The 22,576-nt window shown below is 35.3% G+C and overlaps 2 protein-coding genes across 2 annotated transcripts; both read right to left on the bottom strand.

Annotated features, from left to right (window-relative positions):
* Positions 1-1,982: 1,982 nt before the first annotated feature.
* Positions 1,983-2,963, bottom strand: LOC138163595 (olfactory receptor 8K3-like). The gene has a single exon (XM_069091036.1). The coding sequence runs from the start codon at positions 2,937-2,939 to the stop codon at positions 1,983-1,985; it is 957 nt and encodes a 318-aa protein (XP_068947137.1). The 5' UTR covers positions 2,940-2,963.
* Positions 2,964-18,181: 15,218 nt separating this feature from the next.
* LOC138163593 (olfactory receptor 8K1-like) lies at positions 18,182-21,739 on the bottom strand. Its single transcript, XM_069091035.1, has 2 exons — positions 20,818-21,739; positions 18,182-18,207 (listed from the first exon to the last, which is right to left on the bottom strand). Exons 1-2 carry the CDS (start codon positions 21,737-21,739, stop codon positions 18,182-18,184), a joined length of 948 nt encoding a protein of 315 aa, XP_068947136.1.
* Between the last annotated feature and the right edge of the window lie 837 nt (positions 21,740-22,576).

Below are 22,576 nucleotides of genomic sequence, written 5' to 3'. Positions count from 1 at the left end.
AAAGAGTGAAGTCAGAACTCCTTCACCAAAAGCCTCAAAGGAAAATACAAGATGGTTACAGGCCATAGAGGACCTTAAGAAGCAGATAAGAGAAGGGGAGGAAAAACTGGGAAGAGAAATGAGAACGATGCAAGAAAACTATGAAATGAGAGTCAACAACCTGAATGAAGAAAATAACACCTTAAAAAACAGACTAACTCTAATAGCAAAAGAGGCACAAAAAGGCAATGAAGAGAAGAATGGCTTGAAAAGCCAAATTTGCCAGATGGAAAAAGAATCTCAAAAGCTCAATGAGGAGAGTCATTGCTTCAGAATTAGATTGGAGCAAATGGAAGCTAATGACTTTATGAGAAATCAAGATGCTGTTAAACAGATCCAAACAAATGAAAGAATAGAAGGCCATGTGAAATATCTCATGGGAAAACCCACTGACCTGGAAAATAGATCCAGGAGAGGTAATTTAAAAATTATTGGACTACCTGAAAGCTATGACCAAAGTAAGAACCTAGAAATCATCCTCCAGGAAGTTCTCAAAGAAAACTGTCCTGATGTTTTATTGCCAGAGTGCAAAATGGAGGTTGAAAGAATCCACTGATCACCTCCTGAAAAAGATCCCAAAAAGAAAACTCATAGGAATATTAGAGCCAGGTTCTGGAATTCCCAGATTAAATAGAGAATATTACAAGCAGCCATGAAGAAACAATTTGAATATTGTGGAAACACAATCAGGATAACCCAGCATTTCACAGCTTCTACACTGAGGGATCGAAGGTCTTAGGATATGATATTCCAGAGGGCAAAGGAGCTGTGATTAAAACCAAGAGTCACTTACCCATCAAAACTGAGTATCATGTTTCAGGGGAAAATATGGTCATTCAGTGGAATAGAGGACTTTCAATCATTCTTGCTGAAAAAAACAGAGTTGGATAGAAAATTTGATATTCAGATACAAGAAGCAAGAGAAGCATGAGAAGGTAAACAGGGAAAAGAAATCATAAGGAACTTATCAAAGTTGAACTATTAACATTCCTACATGGAAAAACAATAATTGTAACTTATGAAACTTTTCTCAGTAGTTGAAGGGATTAGAAATATATATATATATATATATATATATATATATTTAAGGTATATGGGAATATGAATACATGTTTGAATTTGTGTATATATGTTTACAGGTATACATAGATATACATAGATAGAGGGCACAGGACCAATTTAACAGGAAGAGATGATACATAAAAGGTGAAATTAAGAGGTGAAAGGAAATAATGAGAGGAGATGGGGAGAGACATTTTGGGGTAAACTATCTCATACAGAAGAGGCAAGGGAAAATGATTACAATGGACGGGACAAGGAAGGAAGGGAATGAATCTGGAATTGAAAGTTTTAAAATCAAATATATATATATATATATATATGTGTGTGTGTGTGTATATATATGTGTGTGTGTATATATACATATATATATATACTATTAATACCATCTTACATGTAAACGGGAAATAAGATATACAGGTATTGAGGCATTGAGATCCACTGGAAAAGTCAAAAGGGGTATGGGAGAAAATATGTGATAGATCAGATTGGAGGAGGGGATATCCTGTGGACTGCTGTTTTGGGGCAGTGGGTAAGGGAAAAATGGGGAGAAAGTTTTCAAGTCAAATTCTGGCGGAAACGAATGATGTAAATCAGAAGTTAATAAAGCATTAAAAAAAGAAATAGATTGCTTTATAGCAGTATTTTGTATTAATAATTTAATAGGTCCCTTTAATTAAATTGTCCTCTAATCTAGGATTTATTAGAGATTGACCACTAAGAATAATGACAAATCAAAAATCATTCTCTGCATATTAAGGTAAATATTTTTCTGTAAGGCACAAAAGAAGAATCAGGGAGAAGTTGAAAGAAATCTAGCCATTATTGATTTGCTTCTAATAGTGCAATGGAATCATACACTACATTGACCTTAAAGAAAAGGCTTACATGATTTTTTTAAAGAGTCTGCCCAAGGCACCTTTCACCTCTTTGTTCCTCAAGCTATAGATCAAAGGGTTGAGCATGGGGATGACCAGAGTGTAAAACACAGAGGCTATTTTGTCTGTGTCAAAGGAATGGCTAGATTGGGGCTGCAGATAGATGAAGATAAGTGTTCCATAGAATATAACCACGCCAGTCAGGTGGGAACCAAAAGTGGAGAAGGCTTTGTGCCTGCCCTCAGCAGAGTTCATCCTGAGAATGGTCACAAGAATGAACATGTAGGAGATAAGGATAATCAGAAGGGAAGAAACAAAATTAAATCCAGCAAAGAACATAATGATTAGTTCAATCTCCCTCGTAATGGACATAGGGGAGCATGTAATGGACAATAGGGGAGCTCCATCACAGTAGAAGTGTCTTATTATGTTTGACTTGCAGAAAGATAATTTGAAAAGTTTTACGGTGACCAGTAGGGATACCATGGTGCTATAGAGGTATGACATAGACACCAAGAGCCAACATACCATGTCTGACACAATGACCATATAGTACAGGGGTTTACAGATGGCTACATAGCGGTCATAGGCCATGGCTGACAAGATAAAGAGTTCACTGGCAATGAATATCACATAAAAAACTAGCTGTATTGCACATCCATTATAAGAAATCATATTTTTCTCCTCTATGAATCCAACTAGCATCTTTGGTCCAATAGCTGTGGAATAGCCAAGATCAACAAATGCCAGATGTCTGAGGAAAAAGTACATGGGGGTTTGGAGGTGGGAATCAACAGTGGTTAGTATGATTAGTCCCAGATTCCCCACAACTATGGCCATATAATTGAGCAAAAACACAACAAAAAGGGGACCCTGCAGCTCAGGACGGTTTGTTATGCCTGTGAGAATGAATTCAATCACTTGGCTCCCTGAGGTTTCATTCATGTCAATAATTTCTTCCATCCAGGGATCATAATCTGAGGAGAAAAGAAAGAAGCAATTTATGAGTACTTTTTGCATAAGTAATCAGGCTGTTATTGGGTAGAAATGTGTTAGATGAAGATGAAGAGGAATTTTCTCACATATTTACAATGTAATTTTATCCATTTAGCTACCATGTGGTGAACTCACTCAAAATGAAATAATATCACATTGTACCACTTTCTCTAATGTCAGATCTTATCATATCATATGAAATCACATCTATATCCTTTCACCTAGAGTATAATGAAGGTTTCATTCTACAAAATAGCAAATTATAATAGTACTTTTCAAGTGATGAGACAGGAGAATGGTATAAATAGTTTTTAATTTTCACTAATTAATGGTTCAAAAGCTTATAGTAGGATAGAGCATATAAGATCACATTATGGAGGAATTGAGCTGAAGCTTGCTTGGTACCTAAATCAAGAGAGGATAAATAACATATCCAACAAAATTCCCAGAATCTTTTGCTAGTTGTGTAGTCTCCTAGTTGTTGGATCATTGACTATGACTATCATTTGTAAAGTATTAATAAATTCTGAGAGCTTTTCCTTTTTACAGATGGTCCAAACCATTGAAAGTAAAGGTCCAGAATCTATTCCAATAGCTACCTCAATCTCTTCCAATCTCTATCTCATGTAGACATTACATTACATACTACATTACATGTAGTCTCTCTAGGGAGATCCATATATATATATATATACACACACACACACTCACTGTAGTATTCCTTGTCTTTGCCTTATCAGAGAGAAAATATTTTTTCCATGTGGATTACAATAATGAACTAGGCAAATAGTTTTGGTGTTTTATGTATCTTATTTCAAAAGACATGAAAAACACCTGTTTTTTAAATGTTCCTGTCTGTTAAGATCATTTTCAGATACTAGCATTGAAGAAAAAATCATTCTGATCTCATATATTATTAGTGACCATGATCCTTTGACAGAAACTATTTTATTTCACTGATTGCAGAAAAGTTTCTATGACATCTGTCACAGTTAGGAACTGTAATTTGATGGCTTTCCTAAAGTAATTTTATGCCTTTTTCAATTTGTCCAAATTTAGTCTAAGGCCACAAAATTTTTCTTTTTACCTCATTAATTGATATAGAATTGCACTTTTTGGCTGTAATTTTTAGACTACATATTTTTGACACATCCTGCAATGGAAAATTACAAAGAAAAATGTTACCTGTTTATCAGGAAGGTAGAATTTTCTGTATTTGTCCATTTAATCTATATACTGCCAGCTGCTAGAGTCAGACTTTATGACTTTCTCTGTCCCCAAGAGGCCAAATCCCTGAAGAAGGGATATGTTTAAATAATTTTTTATGAACATGGAAATTACCCAGACAATAATAAGTGAAAAAGTCAATTGGCCTATCTAATTTTTGAAGCATTTATTACATTGAAGGTTTTGTTTTTTTTTTTTTTTTGGATGCTATGCCACGGTTGCCTCATGCGCAAGGAAATTACAGGCTTCTACAAGAGAACAGTAACCAAGAGAGTTTTGTTTTAGCCACAAGCACAGTAAAAGTCAAGTAGATGAAGAAAATCTATTATCCAGAATATAACATAAAGCTCAATGGAAAGATGGAGAGTTTGTCTTTTTGCATGTATCTCTAGTACAGATAGATAGAAACAGATTAGCACTGACTACCAAAAATAACCTGGGATAGATGAACAGGCTGGGTTGCCTTAGAGAATTACAAGGTCTTTTAGAAAGAACAAGATGGTGCAGTGAATAGACAACTAGGCCTGTTGCTAGGAAGAGCTGATTTTTAATCTACCTTCATACACTAGCTCTGAGTTATAGCAAGTAACGTAACATCTTTCTGTCAATTTGTTCTTTTGGGTAAAATAGGGCTTATAAGGGCATCGACATGACAGGATTTTTCTGAGTAAAAAATATTTTTTTTTCTGGTAGCTAAGTGTACCAATGAATTTCTCTCTATGTTTGGAGTAAGAAACAGCTAAATTAAAAAGTAATTTCAGATACTTCACATCAGTGTGACCCTTGTCATGTATCTTAATCTTTATCTGATTCAGTTTCTTAAGCTTTCAAAATGATATAATTCTACTTCCCAGTCAGATGCTTTTGAGGTTCAAATAAGATATTATTTGAAAACTGGTTAGCACAGATACTGAATTATAACATGTATTTGTTAAATACTGTATATTTTTTTTCTTAATGACCACAATATTTTCTGAAAGATGTTAATACATTTATTTAAAAAAAAACTTCTTTTATTTTGAGTTCTTCAAACATCACTCTGTTTTCAGAATCCTTTCTCTGGAGGTGAATATGATTTGTCATTAAGCATCCTTTGGAACTGTCATGAATTATTGTATTGAGCTGAAAACCTATGTCTTTAACAATTTATTATCATTCCTTATGTTGCTGTTGCTGTGTCCAATGTTCTCCTGCTGCTGCTTGCTTCATTTTCCATTAGTTCATATAAATTTTCTTCAGGTTTTTCTGTAACCAGCTCTATCATTATTATAAACTGCATTTTACATGTCAATTGATCACAATGATTAAATATAGATAAGCAGGATAATATATTGTATTTATGATTTCAAAAGCTTGAAAGTATTGAGAATAATGCCATTCACCCAAAGAAAAAGTACATAGGAGTTTTGAGATGGGAATTCACACTAGTTAGTATGATCAGGCCCAGGTTCCCAAGAGGTCTGACAATGCAGTTGAGGAAAAACGAAACAAAGAGTGGACACTGCAGTTAAGGAAGGTTTGTGCTCCTCATGAGAATGAATTCAGTCACCTGGCTCCTTGAGGTTTCATTCGACTTGATCACTTTTATCGCAGAAACAGTATATGAAAAGAAAAGAAATAAACTTCCTTTGAGTTCTTTTTGTATCAATAATTAGACAGCTCTTTTGTAGAAATATTTTATATAAAATTATCAGGAACTTTCTCACCTGATTATAATTTAAATGTATCAGTTTAAATGTGATCATATCATGTAATTTGATATTGTATCATATGTATTATATCATAACATATAAACATCCTTTCTACAAGAGGAGATATATCAGTAAGAAACATAGTTTTCCTTTTTGGATGCACCATTAGGTCTGATGGGTACAAATGGACTTACACAGACATACATAAACACACATATACACAGACATACACACAGACATATAGAAATATATGTATATACATACTTACACATATATGTGTGTGCAAATATATGTATGTGTGTATATATTTCTCCTCCATTAGATAGTTCCTCCTTTATGAGCAGGCACATAGTATATGGCATATTTCCTTCAGTGTAGGTGGATCTGTCAATAGATTAGTGCTTTGTATACTTAGTAAATTTTTGTATAAGTTAAGGTTAGTGGACCAGCTAGAGTTACAAAAAAATATCTTATTAAGTTTAGATGTCGAAAGTAATACATACCACTATGTGGATAAATCTAATGAAAAGATTAAATGACAAATGAATGGGAAGACCGAGACAGGGGAAAAGAGTAAAAGAGTGGGAAAATGAATCTTTAGTACAGTTTTAAAATACACATTAAATAGAGTAAAACTCACACACAGGTTGCAATATGTTGAGTAGCAGAGAGGCATGAGTCAATTCAGTTTTTAAGGTTTTCTTCTGTGGGAAGATTTATTACCCCTGGATAGGATGGTATGGTCCAAAATGCCCTTCTGAATGTGTAATACTTAGTTCCTGATTTTGGTATCCATCTTTGAATGGGCCAATATGTAGGTCAAGATTTAGGACACATAGTGGGTTTTTGGAGAACATAGATACAGAGAAAAAAGAGAAGCTGATGGTTGGTACAGCATTATTTTTGGGCACACACCTGTATTAACCTTAAAAATGTTATTGATGGTAATTTTTCATGGCTGAATTCTTTAAACTACAGCTGTGTTGAAACAAAGACTGTCAAGGTAGTCTCAAGATCACCAGGCCAAACATTACTGCAGCATAGATCCAAGTAGCTCTCCAAAATGGTTGGAACAATTCACATCTCCACGAATAATGCATTAGTGTACTTATTTTTTCCACACTCTCTCCAATATTTGACATTTTCTTTATCCTTCATGATAGCCAATTTAATAGGTGTTATTTGGTAATTCAGAGTTGTTTTAATCTGCCTTTATCTAATTATTAGAGATTTAGAGCTATTTTCCTTATGACTATTGATAGCTTTGATTTCCTTATCTGAGAATTACCTATTTAACAGTTAATTAATTGGGGAAAAGTTCTATTTTTTTAAATAAATTAGAATGCAAATATAATTGAGAATTGAGACTTGTATCAAAATTGCTTTCCAAAAAAAGTTTTTTTGTCCAGTTTATAACTTTCCATCTAATTTTTAGTGCATTGTTTTTTTTTTTTTAATTTTCAGCACTGAAGATTACCCACTATCTTTTGTGATCTTCTCCATCTCCTGTGAGGTTAAGAAACCATGCTTTATCCATATATCTGAGAAGCAATTTTTTCCGTGCTTCCTTTATTTTTTATGATATCATCCTTTTTGTCTTAAACATGAACTTGTATTGATATTTGATGTGAGTGGTTGGTCTAGACTGCTTTCTGCTAAATTCCTTTATAATTTTATCAGCAACTTTTGGAAATCATGAGTTTTGGCCCATAGTTTTGGATGCTTGGTTTGTTAATCATTAGATTACCATGGTCATCAACTAGTGTATTGTGTACCTAATTCATCCCACTCTTGCACCAGTCTTTTTCTTAGCCAGTCCCAGATTGTTTTGGAGATTACTTCTTTGTAACATCACTTGAACGCACTAAGTCACAATTGTTCAATTTTTTTAAAAAATGGTATCAATGATATCCTTGACAAATTATTTCTTCTAGAAGAATTTTATTATTTCTCATTACTGTATAAAAACTTCTTTTGTAGTTTGAGTTTCTAAATAATTTGTGGTAGAATTGAGATTTTTATTTTCTCAGCCTATTCAAGAGCTGTTATTATGTCTACACTTGTTTAGATCTGTCTATATTTTGTGAAAACTGCCTTCTCTTTAGTGCAAGCTTGGTGGTAAAATGGATTGAGCACTGGGTCTGGAGTCAAGGAGATCTGAATTCAAGACCAGCACCATTCACTTCCTAACTTGGTGTAATATAATGCCAAAAGAAAGGCAACTTCCCAAGGTTCAGAATACCAGCATAGGTGCTCTCTATTTTATTCAGTGACAAACCAAGAACAGAGAAGATCAAAACATGACATCATTCAAAATACAGCATTTACCAAGTGTGATTAAATAATCTCCAAGTACTACCCCACCCCAGGACCTTCCAATCATTCAATCAATTACAAAGTCCCTGTTCTAAATACTTCTCCACCCCTAAGCTATACCTTAATTAAGTCCACCACAAAGCCCCTCTTCTCAAATGGAGATTAGTTTCCAAACATAAGGTCAAAAGTTCCCCACTCCTGGATCACAATTGAATCTACCCCAGAGTTACATCAAGTTTAAACACAGCACTTAATACCCAAATGGAGGTCTTTTCTTCATCTTGACACTTTGAGGCAAGTTCTCAGCAATCTTAGTTCCTGGGGAGACAAGGCTTAGCAAGGCCATAAGATACATTGCCAGTCCCTTCATGAATTCATCCTCTGACTGTAGAACAGTCCTAGAACCCCTGAACACATTAGCAAAGCCCTCTCCCAGGATTTCTGTAAACATACAACAAGAAAATCCTTCTTCAGGGCTTCTGAACCAACAGAAAGGCTCCCAGACCCCTGCAACAACAGCACTGTCCTTCACCAGTGGACAGTATTCATTCTGTCTGCAGGACAGTCTCCAGACCCCTGCAACAACAGCACTGTCCCTCACCAGTGGACAGTATTCACTCTCTGTCTGCAGGACAGTCTCAGGGCTTCTTAACCAAAAGCCAGGTTCCAGGACTTCTTCAACAACAGGACTGTCTTTCACCAGTGGACAAATCTGGCAAAAGAACATCAAAACAGACAGACAAAGTACCAGCAAAACAGCCATGTCTCCTCAGTCCTTGGCAGCTCAGGGGGCAGGTCTCAAAAGTCCAGGGCAATTCAAAGTGGCCACCAGCAATTCTCTTAGCCTCTCTCTCTCTCCATGAGGTGCTGCTTCCAAAAAAAATCTTCCGCCCCTCTCTAGTGTCTCTCCAAATCTACATCACCAGCTCCTCCCAGTTCAGGACTTTCTTTTCACATCAACAAGCCCATCCCACAGGTGGGATTAACAAACTCTGGGCTTTAACACAATCAATTTGAAAACCAAGCCAATACAGGGGAATCTTTAATTGCCATTACTATCACACTTGGTGACCAGGGTCAAATAACATAACCTAGCTGCTCTTTAGTTTCCTGATGTATAATATTACCTGATGAAGAAAATGGCAAAACACTCCTGTATCTTTGTAAAAAAAACCCCAAAACAGGATCATGAAGAGTTGGGAATAACTGAACAACTTAGAAAATCCACAAGACTTTTAACTATCAAATTTTAAAGAAGAAATTATAGGACTTTGAAACATAGAATCAAAGTGTAAGAAGAATTTAACTTGTAACATGAGAGACAGATGACTTTATCTTACAACTATTCTACTTTTGTTGGTGAATTAGTACAGCTTATTCTTTAAAAGACTGATTTATTTGAGTAAAAAAGTGGAGGAAGTAGTTCCATTCTAGCCTCACAATGTCTATGTAAGTAAGATGATTTTAGTCATTTTTCATCATTTCTGACCCTTCATGACACCCTTCAGCGTTTTCTTGGCAAAGATCCTAAAGTGGTTTGCTATTTTACAAAGAAACTGAGAAAAACAGGGTTGAAAGACTTGCCTACAGTCACACACCAATAAGTGTCTGAGAATATATTTGAACTCGGGAAGAGGAGAGGTCCTGACTCCAGATTCAGCCTCTTCTCTCCTGTGCCACCAGAAAAAAAAATAGCCCTAATAAATGGCATTGTGGGAGTAGATGTATGACTCGCACCATCAATTGTTCTGACATGGTCTTGTATTAATTTCTCGAATATGTCTTTATCAATGAGCTTTGATTTTACAAGTTCTCTTCATGTCATTGGGTTTGTTCTTGATAATTTTCATTCTAAAATTTTATTTTCTCACACAAGCATGTGGAGGTGTTGAATAGGGTTCCATCTTGATATTGTTAGAAACTGGACAGAGATGGCCCATTATCACCTCTGTGCATCTCAATTCACTTTATGCTTCTGAAATCAGACCCAAAACAGACAGACAAAGTCTCAACACCACAATCATGCTTCCTCTGGCAGCTCTGGCTAGTCCTGGAAGTCTTCTGCAGGAGTTTGGCCAGCTTTCAGAAGTTCTTCCACAAAAAGTTCTGTTCTCAAAATCAAAATCACTTTATCCAGCCTCCATGCAGCTTGCTTAAAGAAATTCTGTCTCACTTCTCAATTCTCATTTCTCTTCTCATTTCTTTTCAATTCTCAATTCAGTCTTCAATCCAGCCATAGCAGCTTCCAGATGGTCGCTGAGAGAAATTCTTTCTCACTGGCAGGGGCTGCTCTGCCTCCGCAATGCTTACCCCAAGAAATTCTGACTCTCCCAAATGGGACTTTTCTTTATATATGGTATTAACTCCTTCCTGTCAGCCCCTCCTGTTACATCAGCAACAGGGGTTCACACCTTCTGTTTCTTTAAGAGAGGCTTGATATAATTAGCTTGACACTAACCTGTTAGCTTTTCAATACAAAGGGATATTCAAATTTCATTACTACTACATCAGATGCTAATGTTCATTACATACCTAATTCATCTCACTAATATACCAGTCTGTTTCTTTGCCATTCCCAGATTGTTTTATATATTACAAAGCTTTGTAATATAGTTTGAAATCTTGTACCAGTAGGCAAACTTTCTTCACTTTTTAAAAAATTGATTCTGCTGATATTCTTTACCTTTTGTGCTTCTGGAAGAATTTTAATATTTTTCTAAGTTCTCTAACAAAACTTCAATTGTAACTTGATTTCTAAATAATATTAGGTAGAATTGTGATTTTTATTATATTCAGGTTACCCATGAACCATTAATATGTCTACAGTTGTTTAGATCTCTATTTTCTAAAAATGCCATCTTTTTTGAACCAGCTATGTGGCACAGAGTACCTAACCTCAAGTCAGGAAGACCTGAGTTCAAATCCAGCCTCAATCACATGCAAGTTTTGTCACCCTTGTCAAGTAATTTAATACAATTCCTTTCATGGTCCTCATTTGTAAAATGAGGTGGAGAAGAAAAGGACAAAGTACCCCAGTGTCTTTGCCAAGAAAACCCCACATAGGGTCACGAAGAACTGGAAAAAAACTGAGCAAGAACAAAAACCACGAGCCATTTTAAATATCAGAATTTTATAGGAGCCATTGCAGGATTTTGAAAAAATCAAACACAAGAGTGTTAGAAGAACTTAATCCATAATACTAGAGGCAGTCCCCTTCATTTAACAACTGTTCTACTTTCTTGGTGAATTATTTTACCTTAGTTTGGCTCAATTGAGTGAGAAATGGAGGTACTATCCATTCTAGTTTCACAAAGATGTATGTAAGAGGAGTTCAGTCATTTTCAGTCATATCTGACTCTTCATGAAACCATTTTCTTCACAAAGATCCCTGATTGGTATACCACTTCCTTCTCCAATTCATTTTATAGATGAGGAAATTGAGGCAACCAGGATTTAGGTCTAAAGTCACATACTAGAAAAGGACACTTCCTGATTCCAGGTCTGGCTTCAAATCTATTTTACCACCATATAATCAAATGGTTAGTTCCAATATATGGTATTGTGGGAGAAGATGCATGACTTATATAATAAATTCTTCTCACATGGTCGTATATCTTCCATCCATTCCATTATGTGTAGCAACAAGAATTGATATCCTCTCTGGTAAGTAGTTTTCCCACTTATCTCAATGCACCCTACTTAAGGAATTTCAAGAAATCATAAAACTGACCTCATCTGGATGACCCATTTCTATCAGCTCTCTTGTTTCTTATGTGTCTAGTGTGATAACAATAGGTTGCCTTTTGTCCCTTAAGGATATTGCTCCTTCTGGGTATTATGCATTGGGATGATTACTCCCAGGAGAAAAGTTTCTTCTGGGAAAGCAGTATTTTGCTATTACCTTCTATTATTCAATTCCTATTCCAGTCCCCAGCACACAACTGTTTCTTAATAAGTGGTCATTAAATAATTTAAAATTGAAAGAGTTTAGCTAGAAGGAGAGAAGACATGCAATCTTTAAAAAAAGAGTAATAGGGAAGAGAAATGAAAAAAAAATAAACAAAAGAAAATGAAAGTTCCCAAGGGTCATTATTTTTATTTTAAATATTGAGATTAGTTTTTCCCACCAGATGACAATAATTATACAGAAGATCATTGTTTTTTTAAGTTTCATTCTGTTTTCTATTATTAAAAAAAATCAAATTTAACATGAAAACATTTTTAAGTTTTTCTGTTTTCCTAACCATAAGAATCATGTCCAGCATCATTTCCCTGGGGCTTGATAAGAAAAAAGAATGAAAGCAACAGTAATTACATATTCTGACTTATAGTTTTGTAAAACATTGAGTTTAGATAATGATCTCAATGGTTCCTATACATATGCCATTCACACCCTTCCAATAGTAAGAAGAACTACTTATTTTTAAAATTAAAAAAATAATATATTTACTCTAACAAGTAGAACAATTTGTTCCAGAGTATCTGATTTGTTAGCATGAAAGAGTTACATTAATATCTTAGGTAATCTTTCTGAAGTGATTAGCAATTAACACTGGAAACATGATGAATCAATCAAATATGCCTTCTTTTCCCCCTTCCATTGAACTGTTGATTAAATTAAAAGAACAAAGACCCTCCCTTCCACCACCTCCAATTACAAAACATTCATACAGATACAGACAATGGAGGAGATAGTTTACTCAAAAAAACTATGACTCCTATATTATAGTGGTGGATACCTCATTGTTCATTAATTTCTCAAGTATGCCAGGCTCCTCTAAAATCAGCTTGATCTCAGGACACCAGGAATGGCTCTCTTGGGGAAAAAACACATTGCGAGATTTATTTTTGTTTTTTTGTTGTTGTTATTATTGTTACGCAAACTTGCACTGGTTTCTATGTTCAGTAAAGAATGCTTTCCTTTTTCAGATACTTTTGCCAATTTTACTAATTTGAAGGTATTAATTTCTCAAATATTTGTTTAGCAATGAACTTAAACTTCTTTTATAAGTTCTCTTTAAGTATATGTCTTTAATTTTATTCTTCATAATTTTGACTTGAGCATATGATTTTATCACAGATGCATGTGTGATTCATGAATAGCGTGCCATCTTAAAATTCTTAGAAATTGAGGAGAGATGATTAACTATCACACTGTCACAAATATTGACTCTTTTGGTCCTGAATGAAATTTCCTGTGAATATGATCTTCCTTTATGCTCTGTATATGATCCTATGGGAATCTAATTTTAGTGCTGTACCATTCATAGGATTCCAGGTACAGAGTTCCCTTACAAAGGCATATCATCATAATTATTTTGAGGAAACTCATTAAAAGAATTGTATGTAGTGGCATGATCAATTCAGGTTGTGTAGTAATATAAGCCATGGAAGCAGTGCTACAAAATGTTGGGAAGATGATTTGAGGTAGGCAAGTCTTTTATATTCCTTGAATATTATTTTATGATCTAGTACACAGACAACTAGATCTGTTTCAATCTTGATCCCTTACTTAATCTTCGAAGGGGTCAGTTACTGCAGAGAATGGGCTAATATTTCTCTCACCATGATCATCCAGAGATAACCACCTCCTACCAATGTATAGGAAAACAGAAGAGCTACGGAGGTTGAAACAACCCCTTCAAATCAATCATGTTTTCAGTTTACCACTATTTACTAGGATTCCAAGAAACAGTTCCCTTGGAGATATAACCTGGCTTTTTCTTCATTAGGTTCTGCACTTACCACCATTGATAAAGAGATGAAATTTATGTACTAACAAAGTTTTTGAAAGTATGGTTCAATGTAAGAAAAAATTTTGAAAATGGCATTAAAGAACATTCATATTAATATATGCATTGTTGCTGTTTTTTTTAAACCTGCAAACCCTTACCATTTGAATTACTATTTAATGTGAATCCCTGAGAGCATAATATGTCTTCCTCTTCTATTCATATCCCAAATGGTTCATCTATCTAACTATCTATCTATCTATCTATCTATCTATCTATCTATCTATCTATCTATCTATCTATCCATCTATGCATTCATTATTCATTCATTTTGCTTTTTGGAGAGGGGAAGGCAGGGCAATTGGGGTTAAGTGACTTGCCCAAGGTCACATGGCTATTCAGAGTTAATTGTCTGAGGTCCGATTTGAACTCAGGTCCTCCTGACTACAGGGCTGGTGTTCTATTCTCTGTGCCACCAAGCTACCCCTATCCCAAATGTTCAATCCACTCTTTTGAATAAAATAAATGTCTAAAGATTCTCCTTTCATTAATTCATCCAAATTGATTTTGGGGTCTCACTATCTATTACAGGATCAGATCTTTCCTTTTTCAGTACACTTTGGATCCATTACCTGTGAAGCCATTAATGGCTTAACCCCATCCTACCTTTTCAGTACTTTAAATCTTGCCACTCTTCAAACCCATGACACTTGACCTACTGACTGATCCACAAACAACATGCTCCATCTCTCAATTCTGGGCATTCTCTCCAAAATTCCCCTCTTCCTGGAACATTCTACCTTCTCTTATCTACCTACTGCCCCTCCTGACTTTCTTTAATTTCTAACTAATATACTACTTTCTACCACCCATGCTCAACTACTATGAATTCAAGTGTTTTCATTCTGATAATTATTACCTTTCATCTTAGATATATTTTGTATTGTTGTTGCAGCAAGCACCCCAGTGTCCCCAGGGTGCCTGCTCACACAGGTTCTTGGATCTGCTTTGTTAAAGGAAAGCAACTCAAAATGGGTTAACAAGCTTACTTTAATCAGTCAGACATATATCGTTTACCTTGTTCAGGAGAAAAGGTCAGCACCCTGAACCTCAAAGTATACAGGCATAATTATCAAGACAGAAACATCAAGTAGACAGATTTCCAAACTGTTCAACCATTACATCCATACCCAGCCAACATCTGGGTTTCCATATTCTGGGTTTTTCAAAGCCGGGGGACTCTCAACAACGGCTTCCCAGAATTCAGATCAAATCACAGAACACCTCTCAAAGTGAGTCCCAAAACAAAGCTACACATCAGGGCTTATATAGCCTTCTCCTGGCTCAGAGGGGTGGAGAAGTATTTAGAACAGAGACTTTGTAATTGATTGAATGATTGGAAGATCTTGGGGTGGGGTAGTACTTGGAGATTATTTAATCACACTTAGTAAATGCTGTATTTGGAATGATGTCATGTTTTGATCTTCTCTGTTCTTGGTTTGTCACTAAATAAAATAGAGAGCACCTATGCTGGTATTTTGAACCTGGGAAGTTGCCTTCTTTTGGCATTACATTACTTTATGGTGTAGTCGGCAAGGAGTACAAAGCATAGTGCCTCTATTTGTTCCAGGATCCATGGCCATTTAGATTGAGATTGTAAGGCCAAGGATCCTGGAGGGGTGGAATGTGATAGTAATGGCAATTAAAGATTCCCCTGTATTGGCTTGGTTTTCAAATTGATTGTGTTAAAACCCAGAGTTTGTTAGTCCCACCTGTGGGATGGGCTTGTTGATGTGAGGGGAGGGTCCTGAGCTGGGAGGAGCTGGTGATGTAGATTTGGAGAGACACTAGAGAGAGGCGGAAGATCTTTTTTGGAAGCAGCACCTCGTGGAGAGAGAGAGAGACTAAGAGAATTGCTGGTGGCCGCTTTGAATTGCCCTGGACTTTTGAGACCTGCCCCCTGAGCTGCCAAGGACTGAGGAGACATGGCTGTTTTGCTGGTACTTTGTCTGTCTGTTTTGATGTTATTTTGCCAGATTTGTCTACTGGTGAAAGACTGTCCTTTTGTTGAAGAAGTCCTGGAACCTGGCTGTTCGCTAAGAAGGCCTGCGACTGTCCTGCAGACAGAGAGTGAATACTGTCCACTGGTGAGGGACAGTACTGTTGTTGCAGGGGTCTGGAGACTGTCCTGCAGACAGAGTGAATACTGTCCACTGGTGAGGGACAGTGCTGTTGTTGCAGGGGTCTGGGAGCCTTTCTGTTGGTTCAGAAGCCCTGAAGAAGGATTTTCTTGTTGTATGTTTACAGAAATCCTGGGAGAGGGCTTTGCTAATGTGTTCAGGGGTTCTAGGACTGTTCTACAGACAGAGGATAAATTCATGAAGGGACTGGCAATGTATCTTGTGGCTTTGCTAATCCTTGTCTCCCCAGGAACTAAGATTGCTGAGAACTTGCCTCGTGTCAAGATGAAGAAAAGACCTCCATTTGGGTATTAAGTGCTGTGTTTAAACTTGATGTAACTCTGGGGTAGATTCAATTGTGATCCAGGGGTGGGGAACTTTTGACCTTATGTTTGGAAACTAATCTCCATTTGAGAAAAGGGGCTTTGTGGTGGACTTAATTAAGGTATAGCCTAGGGGTGGAGAAGTATTTAGAACAGAGACTTTGTAATTGATTGAATGATTGTAAGATCTTGGGGTGGGGTAGTATTTGGAGATTATTTAATCACACTTAGTAAATGCTGTATTTGGAATGATGTCATGTTTTGATCTTCTCTGTTCTTGGTTTGTCACTAAATAAAATAGAGAGCACCTATGCTGGTATTTTGAACCTGGGAAGTTGCCTTCTTTTGGCATTACATTACAATTGTATATATGTTTCCTTTTGTCTCTACTATGAGGCTATCACCTGTTTGATAATTTAGCTGTGTCCTTTGCATATAGCAAATGTTTATTCAGTATTTATACATGAATTATTCACTAAATGTAGACTCCCACATGCATCTATACTTCTGGTTTCTTTCTGAGCAATTCTAGATTTTAATGTTTCCCAGAACCATATTCACTTCCCATTCATTTTCACTGTGACTTTCATCAATATTTTCATAAATACTTTAAAAATGGTATGTCACTGGCCTTGATATTTCTGTGCATGTACCACAGTGCCTGACTTAATGAATGAACACAACAAAAATTATTAGGGAAATGTGTATTTTATGATGATGATAAAAATCATGACAAGGAGGAAGAGAAAAAATTCATGATTATAAGTCATGGTAGTGATTATGATAGTAATGATTACAATGAGTAATTACATTTCCCTGAATTGAGAGACTGCCTAATGTATGAAGTAAAATATAGATTATTGAATTATTAATCAGGAAGACTTTGTTCCAACTTTGTGCTAAATGTTAATAGGTTACATGGCCTCAGCACAATATTAATATTTTTATCTTATGTGACCTGTCTTAAAATACTCTCAACTAAACCAATTAGATATTTTTCTCTCTACTCTGAAATTATCTGCTTAAGTGAAAACTTAAGAGAATTAAGAAAAAGTAAAACAATAAAACCCCCCACGAAGACCACTTTACCATTTTAAGAATACCATTGCAAGAGGGTTTCCTCTGAACCTTTTCTAACTGATGAGCTCGAAAACAGGTGAGGATAGGTTATTCCTGGGGAGCAAAGTCTTCAGCTATTTTCTAAAATATTAATAAAAAAAATCCTAGTGTGTCATCCATGTTATTATGTAAAGTCTAAATTTAAAAATATCCTATTAATAAAAGTCTTAGCTGTGAATCATTTTGTTTTCCTTGTCGCCCAAGGGAAATCTTGTGTTGCTACATTTTTGTGCAGCACTGATCCCAAAAAAAAGCACACTACTTAGAAAAAGACAATAGTCAGCCATTTATTTTAACACATTTCACACCAAAATCACTAAATAACTTACTATTGCTTTCCCTCATCATGACTTTCTATAAGGCAGCCCAGTATTTCTAGTTCCTTCCCCAGAGCACTAATTCAAACTTCTCCCCAAGTCCTTTTCCATGGAAGAAACTTGTAGAAGAGGTTGTCAAACTGAATAACATTGAGCTGTTTGTCTTCTTCTGAGGTGGAAGATGGAAAAAGATGCAAGAGACAATGCAGGACAATCCGATGTAGCCACCAAGCACCTCTCTATTTAACCAGCCAATTAAGACTCCAGGGATGGTCTCATTTCTAATACTCTTTTCCCTCACAAGTCAACATCTTTGTTCCAGCACTCCTTAAACCTGATATGCATGATAATGACATTGAAAACATAAAATAATCTTATGACTGTCATCATTATTTAGGTAGTTTGAAAGAAAGGCTTATGCTGAACATGTGTATGATGGGGTGATTCTAAAAAAATTGTGCAGGAAGAAATAAAAAGGAGTAATTATCTCATACAAATGAGGCAAAGGAGGGAAAAATGATACAGAGGAAATTAGTAGGGGGAGGGAAAGTACTGGTGAAAACTTACACTTAACTGGAAATGGATTAAAGGGGAAACAGCATATATATCTAGAAGGATATAAGTTTTTTTTTTCTAAATTTATAAAGTGATAAGGGGGAAAGGGGATAAGGCAGGGGGGATAAGGGAGGGACTTTTGGAATGGTGAGTAGATTAAGGAACAAGAGGGAAAAGTTAGAATAAAGCACAGAATTGATGATGGATAGGGTAAAGAGGGTCAAAAGGATACTGAGGAAAAAAAATGGAAGGATGAAGACACCCAAGTAATTTTAGCTTATAATGTTAGTGGAATGAATTTATCCATAACACTGAAATGAACAGCAGATTAAAATTTTGAATTCAACAGTATTTTGCTTTCAGGAAACACTACAAAATTGAGAGAAACACAGAAAGATAAAATAAAAAGCAGTAGAAGCATTTATTGTGTCAGAAGAAGCAGGGATAGTAATCATTATTTCATGGAAAGTTGCAGCTAAAATAGACAATAAAAAGAGAAAAATGAGGAGATTGCACTGTGTCAACAATATAGTGCAATATAGATTTAGGCTACTGAAAAGAATTAGGTAATATAAATACCTGAAAATATATGTGCCAAAACAGATACAGGAACTATATGAATGTAAACATAAAACCCTTTCTATACAAATAAAGTCAGATAAAAGTGATTATTGAAGTGATATTTAATGTTCATGAGTAGGTAAAGCCAATACAATAAAAAACGACAATTTTACATTTCTAATCTATTCAATGCAGCTCTGTTACATCACTAAAATTACCTTACTGAGTTAGAAAAAAACAAAGTAACGGTTGCTTTGGAAGAACAAAAGAGAGGAATTTCAAAGAAATCAGTGATAAAAGATGTAAAGGAAGCAAATTAAGCAGTACCAGACATTAAAATATAAGGTGAGAGCATTGTTGAACTATAAAATGGATAATTTCAATTATTTTAACTTAAAATTTCCTGGTATAAATCAAGGCAATCTAGCCAAGAATAGAAAGAATGCAGAAAATTTGGTGGTGTGGGTGAGGGAAATTCATTAGATAAATCTATCAGATATGATGTGACTGGGCTGAACTATAGCTGTGGTGTAGGAAAATTGTGAATTGATCAGTTTAGAAAAAACATGGAAAGACTTGAACTTATGAAGAAAAATGATATTCACCTTCAAAGCAGGAGATGACAAATTAAAATATCCATAATATGGTCTTACATATATTTGTATGAGTATTTATATGTATGTGTATGTTTATATGTAGCTATCTACCTGATCTATCTTGATATCTATATACACATTTAATTTTGGTTATCTTGGCTCAGGAGGATGGATGTGAGGGGTGAAATAAAGTAAAAAGTACAAAGCAGAGAATAAAAAACCTACAAAGAATAAAAGTAAAATTAAGTAATTTTTAAAAACAATGTGTAGATTCATTGTATTTTTAAAATAATAGTTATGATTTTATATAGAATCTTCTATATGATCTACTCTCTATATGACAGTTCTTTTTTTTTCTTTTCTCATTGTGTATTTAAGTTTTAAATGAATCAAAAAAAAAAGACCATGGCATGTGATTACTTGTTGAAGACTCTAACCTGTTAGCACAAAGGATAGGCTTGCAATATCATAGAATTTTAACTGAAATAGCACTTAGAAATTTTGTCATCAAGCTCCCAAATTTTATAGGTGAGCAGGAGTCAGAGAAGATATTTTTGTACATATATGTGTGTATATATATATGTATATAAGTAAATATACATATATGTGTGTGTGGGGGGATTGCCCACAATATCAGAGGTCACAAGTAATAGACCTTTTATTTATACCTAGGTTCTCTAATAAAACAGAATGACTCAAAGTTCTGTTTTATTTTAAGCTTTAAAAAATCAAATCTACCAGAAGATTTTTGGGATACCCTTTATGCCAGAGTCTTCTTTCCATATAAAAAAAAAAATCTGTGATTGAAACTGGGGGAAGAGATGAAATTTCTCTTCAAGAATTTGAACATCTATTATAAAGAAGAGGAAATCAAGGTGTTCTACTTCACTGAGAAGACCAGGAGTTACTCCTGGAAGGCATAGAGGGGAACCATGAGTTTTTATAAGGACTTCTTAACAGCAAGATACATTCAAAGGAGACTGGCTACTCTGTTGGATAGAGGGGCTCTCATGTGCATATTGTTTTCCTTAATAAAATGTTAGTTGACTGATGGCAAGAAATATAATTTGTTTAATGTATCAGTATAGGCCCAATATGTAGAATAGTACCTAGCACCAGCATTTTTTAAATGCTTGTCAATTGATGTGTTTTTCTATCAAGGAAATTAAAAGCAAAAGATTCATATGCTGTAAAAAGAAGTCTTACATTATTTTCTTACAAAGCCTCCTCAAGGCACCTTTCACCTCTTTGTTCCTCAGACTGTAAATCAAAGGGTTTAGCATGGGGATGACCAGAGTGTAAAAAAGAGAAGCTATTTTGTCTGTGTCAAAGGAATGACTAGATTGAGGCTGCAGATACATAAAGAGAAGTGTCGCATAGAAAATAACCACCCCCGTGAGGTGAGAGCCAAATGTGGAGAAGGCTTTGCGCCTGCCCTCAGAAGAGTTCATCCCGAGGATGGTCACAATAATGAACATGTAAGAGATAAGTATAATCAGGAGGGAAGAAACAAAATTAAATGTGCAAATGACTATAATGATTAGTTCAATCTCGCTTGTGTCTGAACATGCAATGAATATTAGGGGAGGACCATCACAGTAAAAGTGTCTTATTATATTTGATTTGCAGAAAGACAATTTTAAAAGCTTTATTGCAACCAGTAGGGATACAATGATGCTATAGAGGTATGGGACACCCAACAAGATCCAACATACTTTTTCTGACATGATGGTCATATAATGGAGTGGCTTGCAGATAGCAACATAGCGGTCACAGGCCATAGCAGAAAGGATAAAAAGTTCACTGGCGATAAATATCACAAAGAAAACTAGCTGTATTGCACAACCATTATAAGAAATGATATTTTTCTCCTTTATGAATCCAACTAGCATTTTTGGTCCAATAGCTGTGGAATAGCCAAGATCAACAAATGCCAGATGCCTGAGGAAAAAATACATGGGTGTTTGGAGGTGGGAATCAACACTTGTCAGGATGATCAGGCCCATGTTCCCCACAACTATGGCCATGTAGTTGAAGAAAAACAGAACAAAGAGTGGGCCCTGCAGCTCAGGACGGTTAGTGATGCCCATGAGAATAAATTCAGTCACCTGGCTACCCGTGGTTTCATTCAGGTTGATCATTTCTTTCATCCAAGGAACATAATCTTAGAAGAAAAGAAAGAAGTCTTTTTTGAGTACTATTTGCATAGATAACTAGGCTGCTAATGAGTAGAAATGATATAGATACAGAGGAACAGGAATTTCCTCACTCAGTTAGAATGTAATTATATCCATTTAGATGACGTGGTGAATTCACTCAAATTGAAATAATATCTCATTATTTCATTTGATATAATGTCACATCATGCCATATCATTTCATATTACATCAATATTCTGACACAAAGAAGATAGTGAATGTGGTTGCATTTTACAAAATATTAAATTATCAAACTAATTTTGATGGGACAGTGACATTATAGATATAATTTAATCCATTTTAACTAATCAGTGGACCAAAAGATTATAATGGGACACTATGGCAGAATAATGTATATAAGAGAATTTTCTGGAGGCAATTTAATAGGCATTGGAAAGTAGGCATTGCGTTTGCTTTGAATCTAAGTCAAGATGGGATAAATAACATATCGACCACATTTCCAAATAATTATGTGCTAGTCATATAATAACTTTGTTTCTGGTTCATCATCTGTGACTACAAGTTGCAAAGTGATGACCAATGCTGAGAGGGGGATTTTCCTTTTTAGGAGTGCCCTGAACCATTCAATGACATGGTCTAGGATCTACTTTAGTGTCTATCTCATGTAGTGATTAACTATATGATATCCAGAGAAACTCTATAAATGCACTCATTCTTTGTAGTCTCCCTTGCCTTTGCCTTATAAGGGAGAAAATATTTTTCCACCTGGACTGTGAAAGAGAACTAGGGTAAAAATTTTGGTGTTTTAAAGTATCATATTCCAAGAGA

The sequence above is a fragment of the Petaurus breviceps genome, unplaced genomic scaffold (assembly GCF_028583685.1).
Source record: "Petaurus breviceps papuanus isolate PSGF00001 unplaced genomic scaffold, PetGlider_PUasm1.0 188, whole genome shotgun sequence".
Lineage (NCBI taxonomy): Eukaryota > Metazoa > Chordata > Mammalia > Diprotodontia > Petauridae > Petaurus > Petaurus breviceps.
This window is presented reverse-complemented; position numbering and strand designations above follow the sequence as displayed.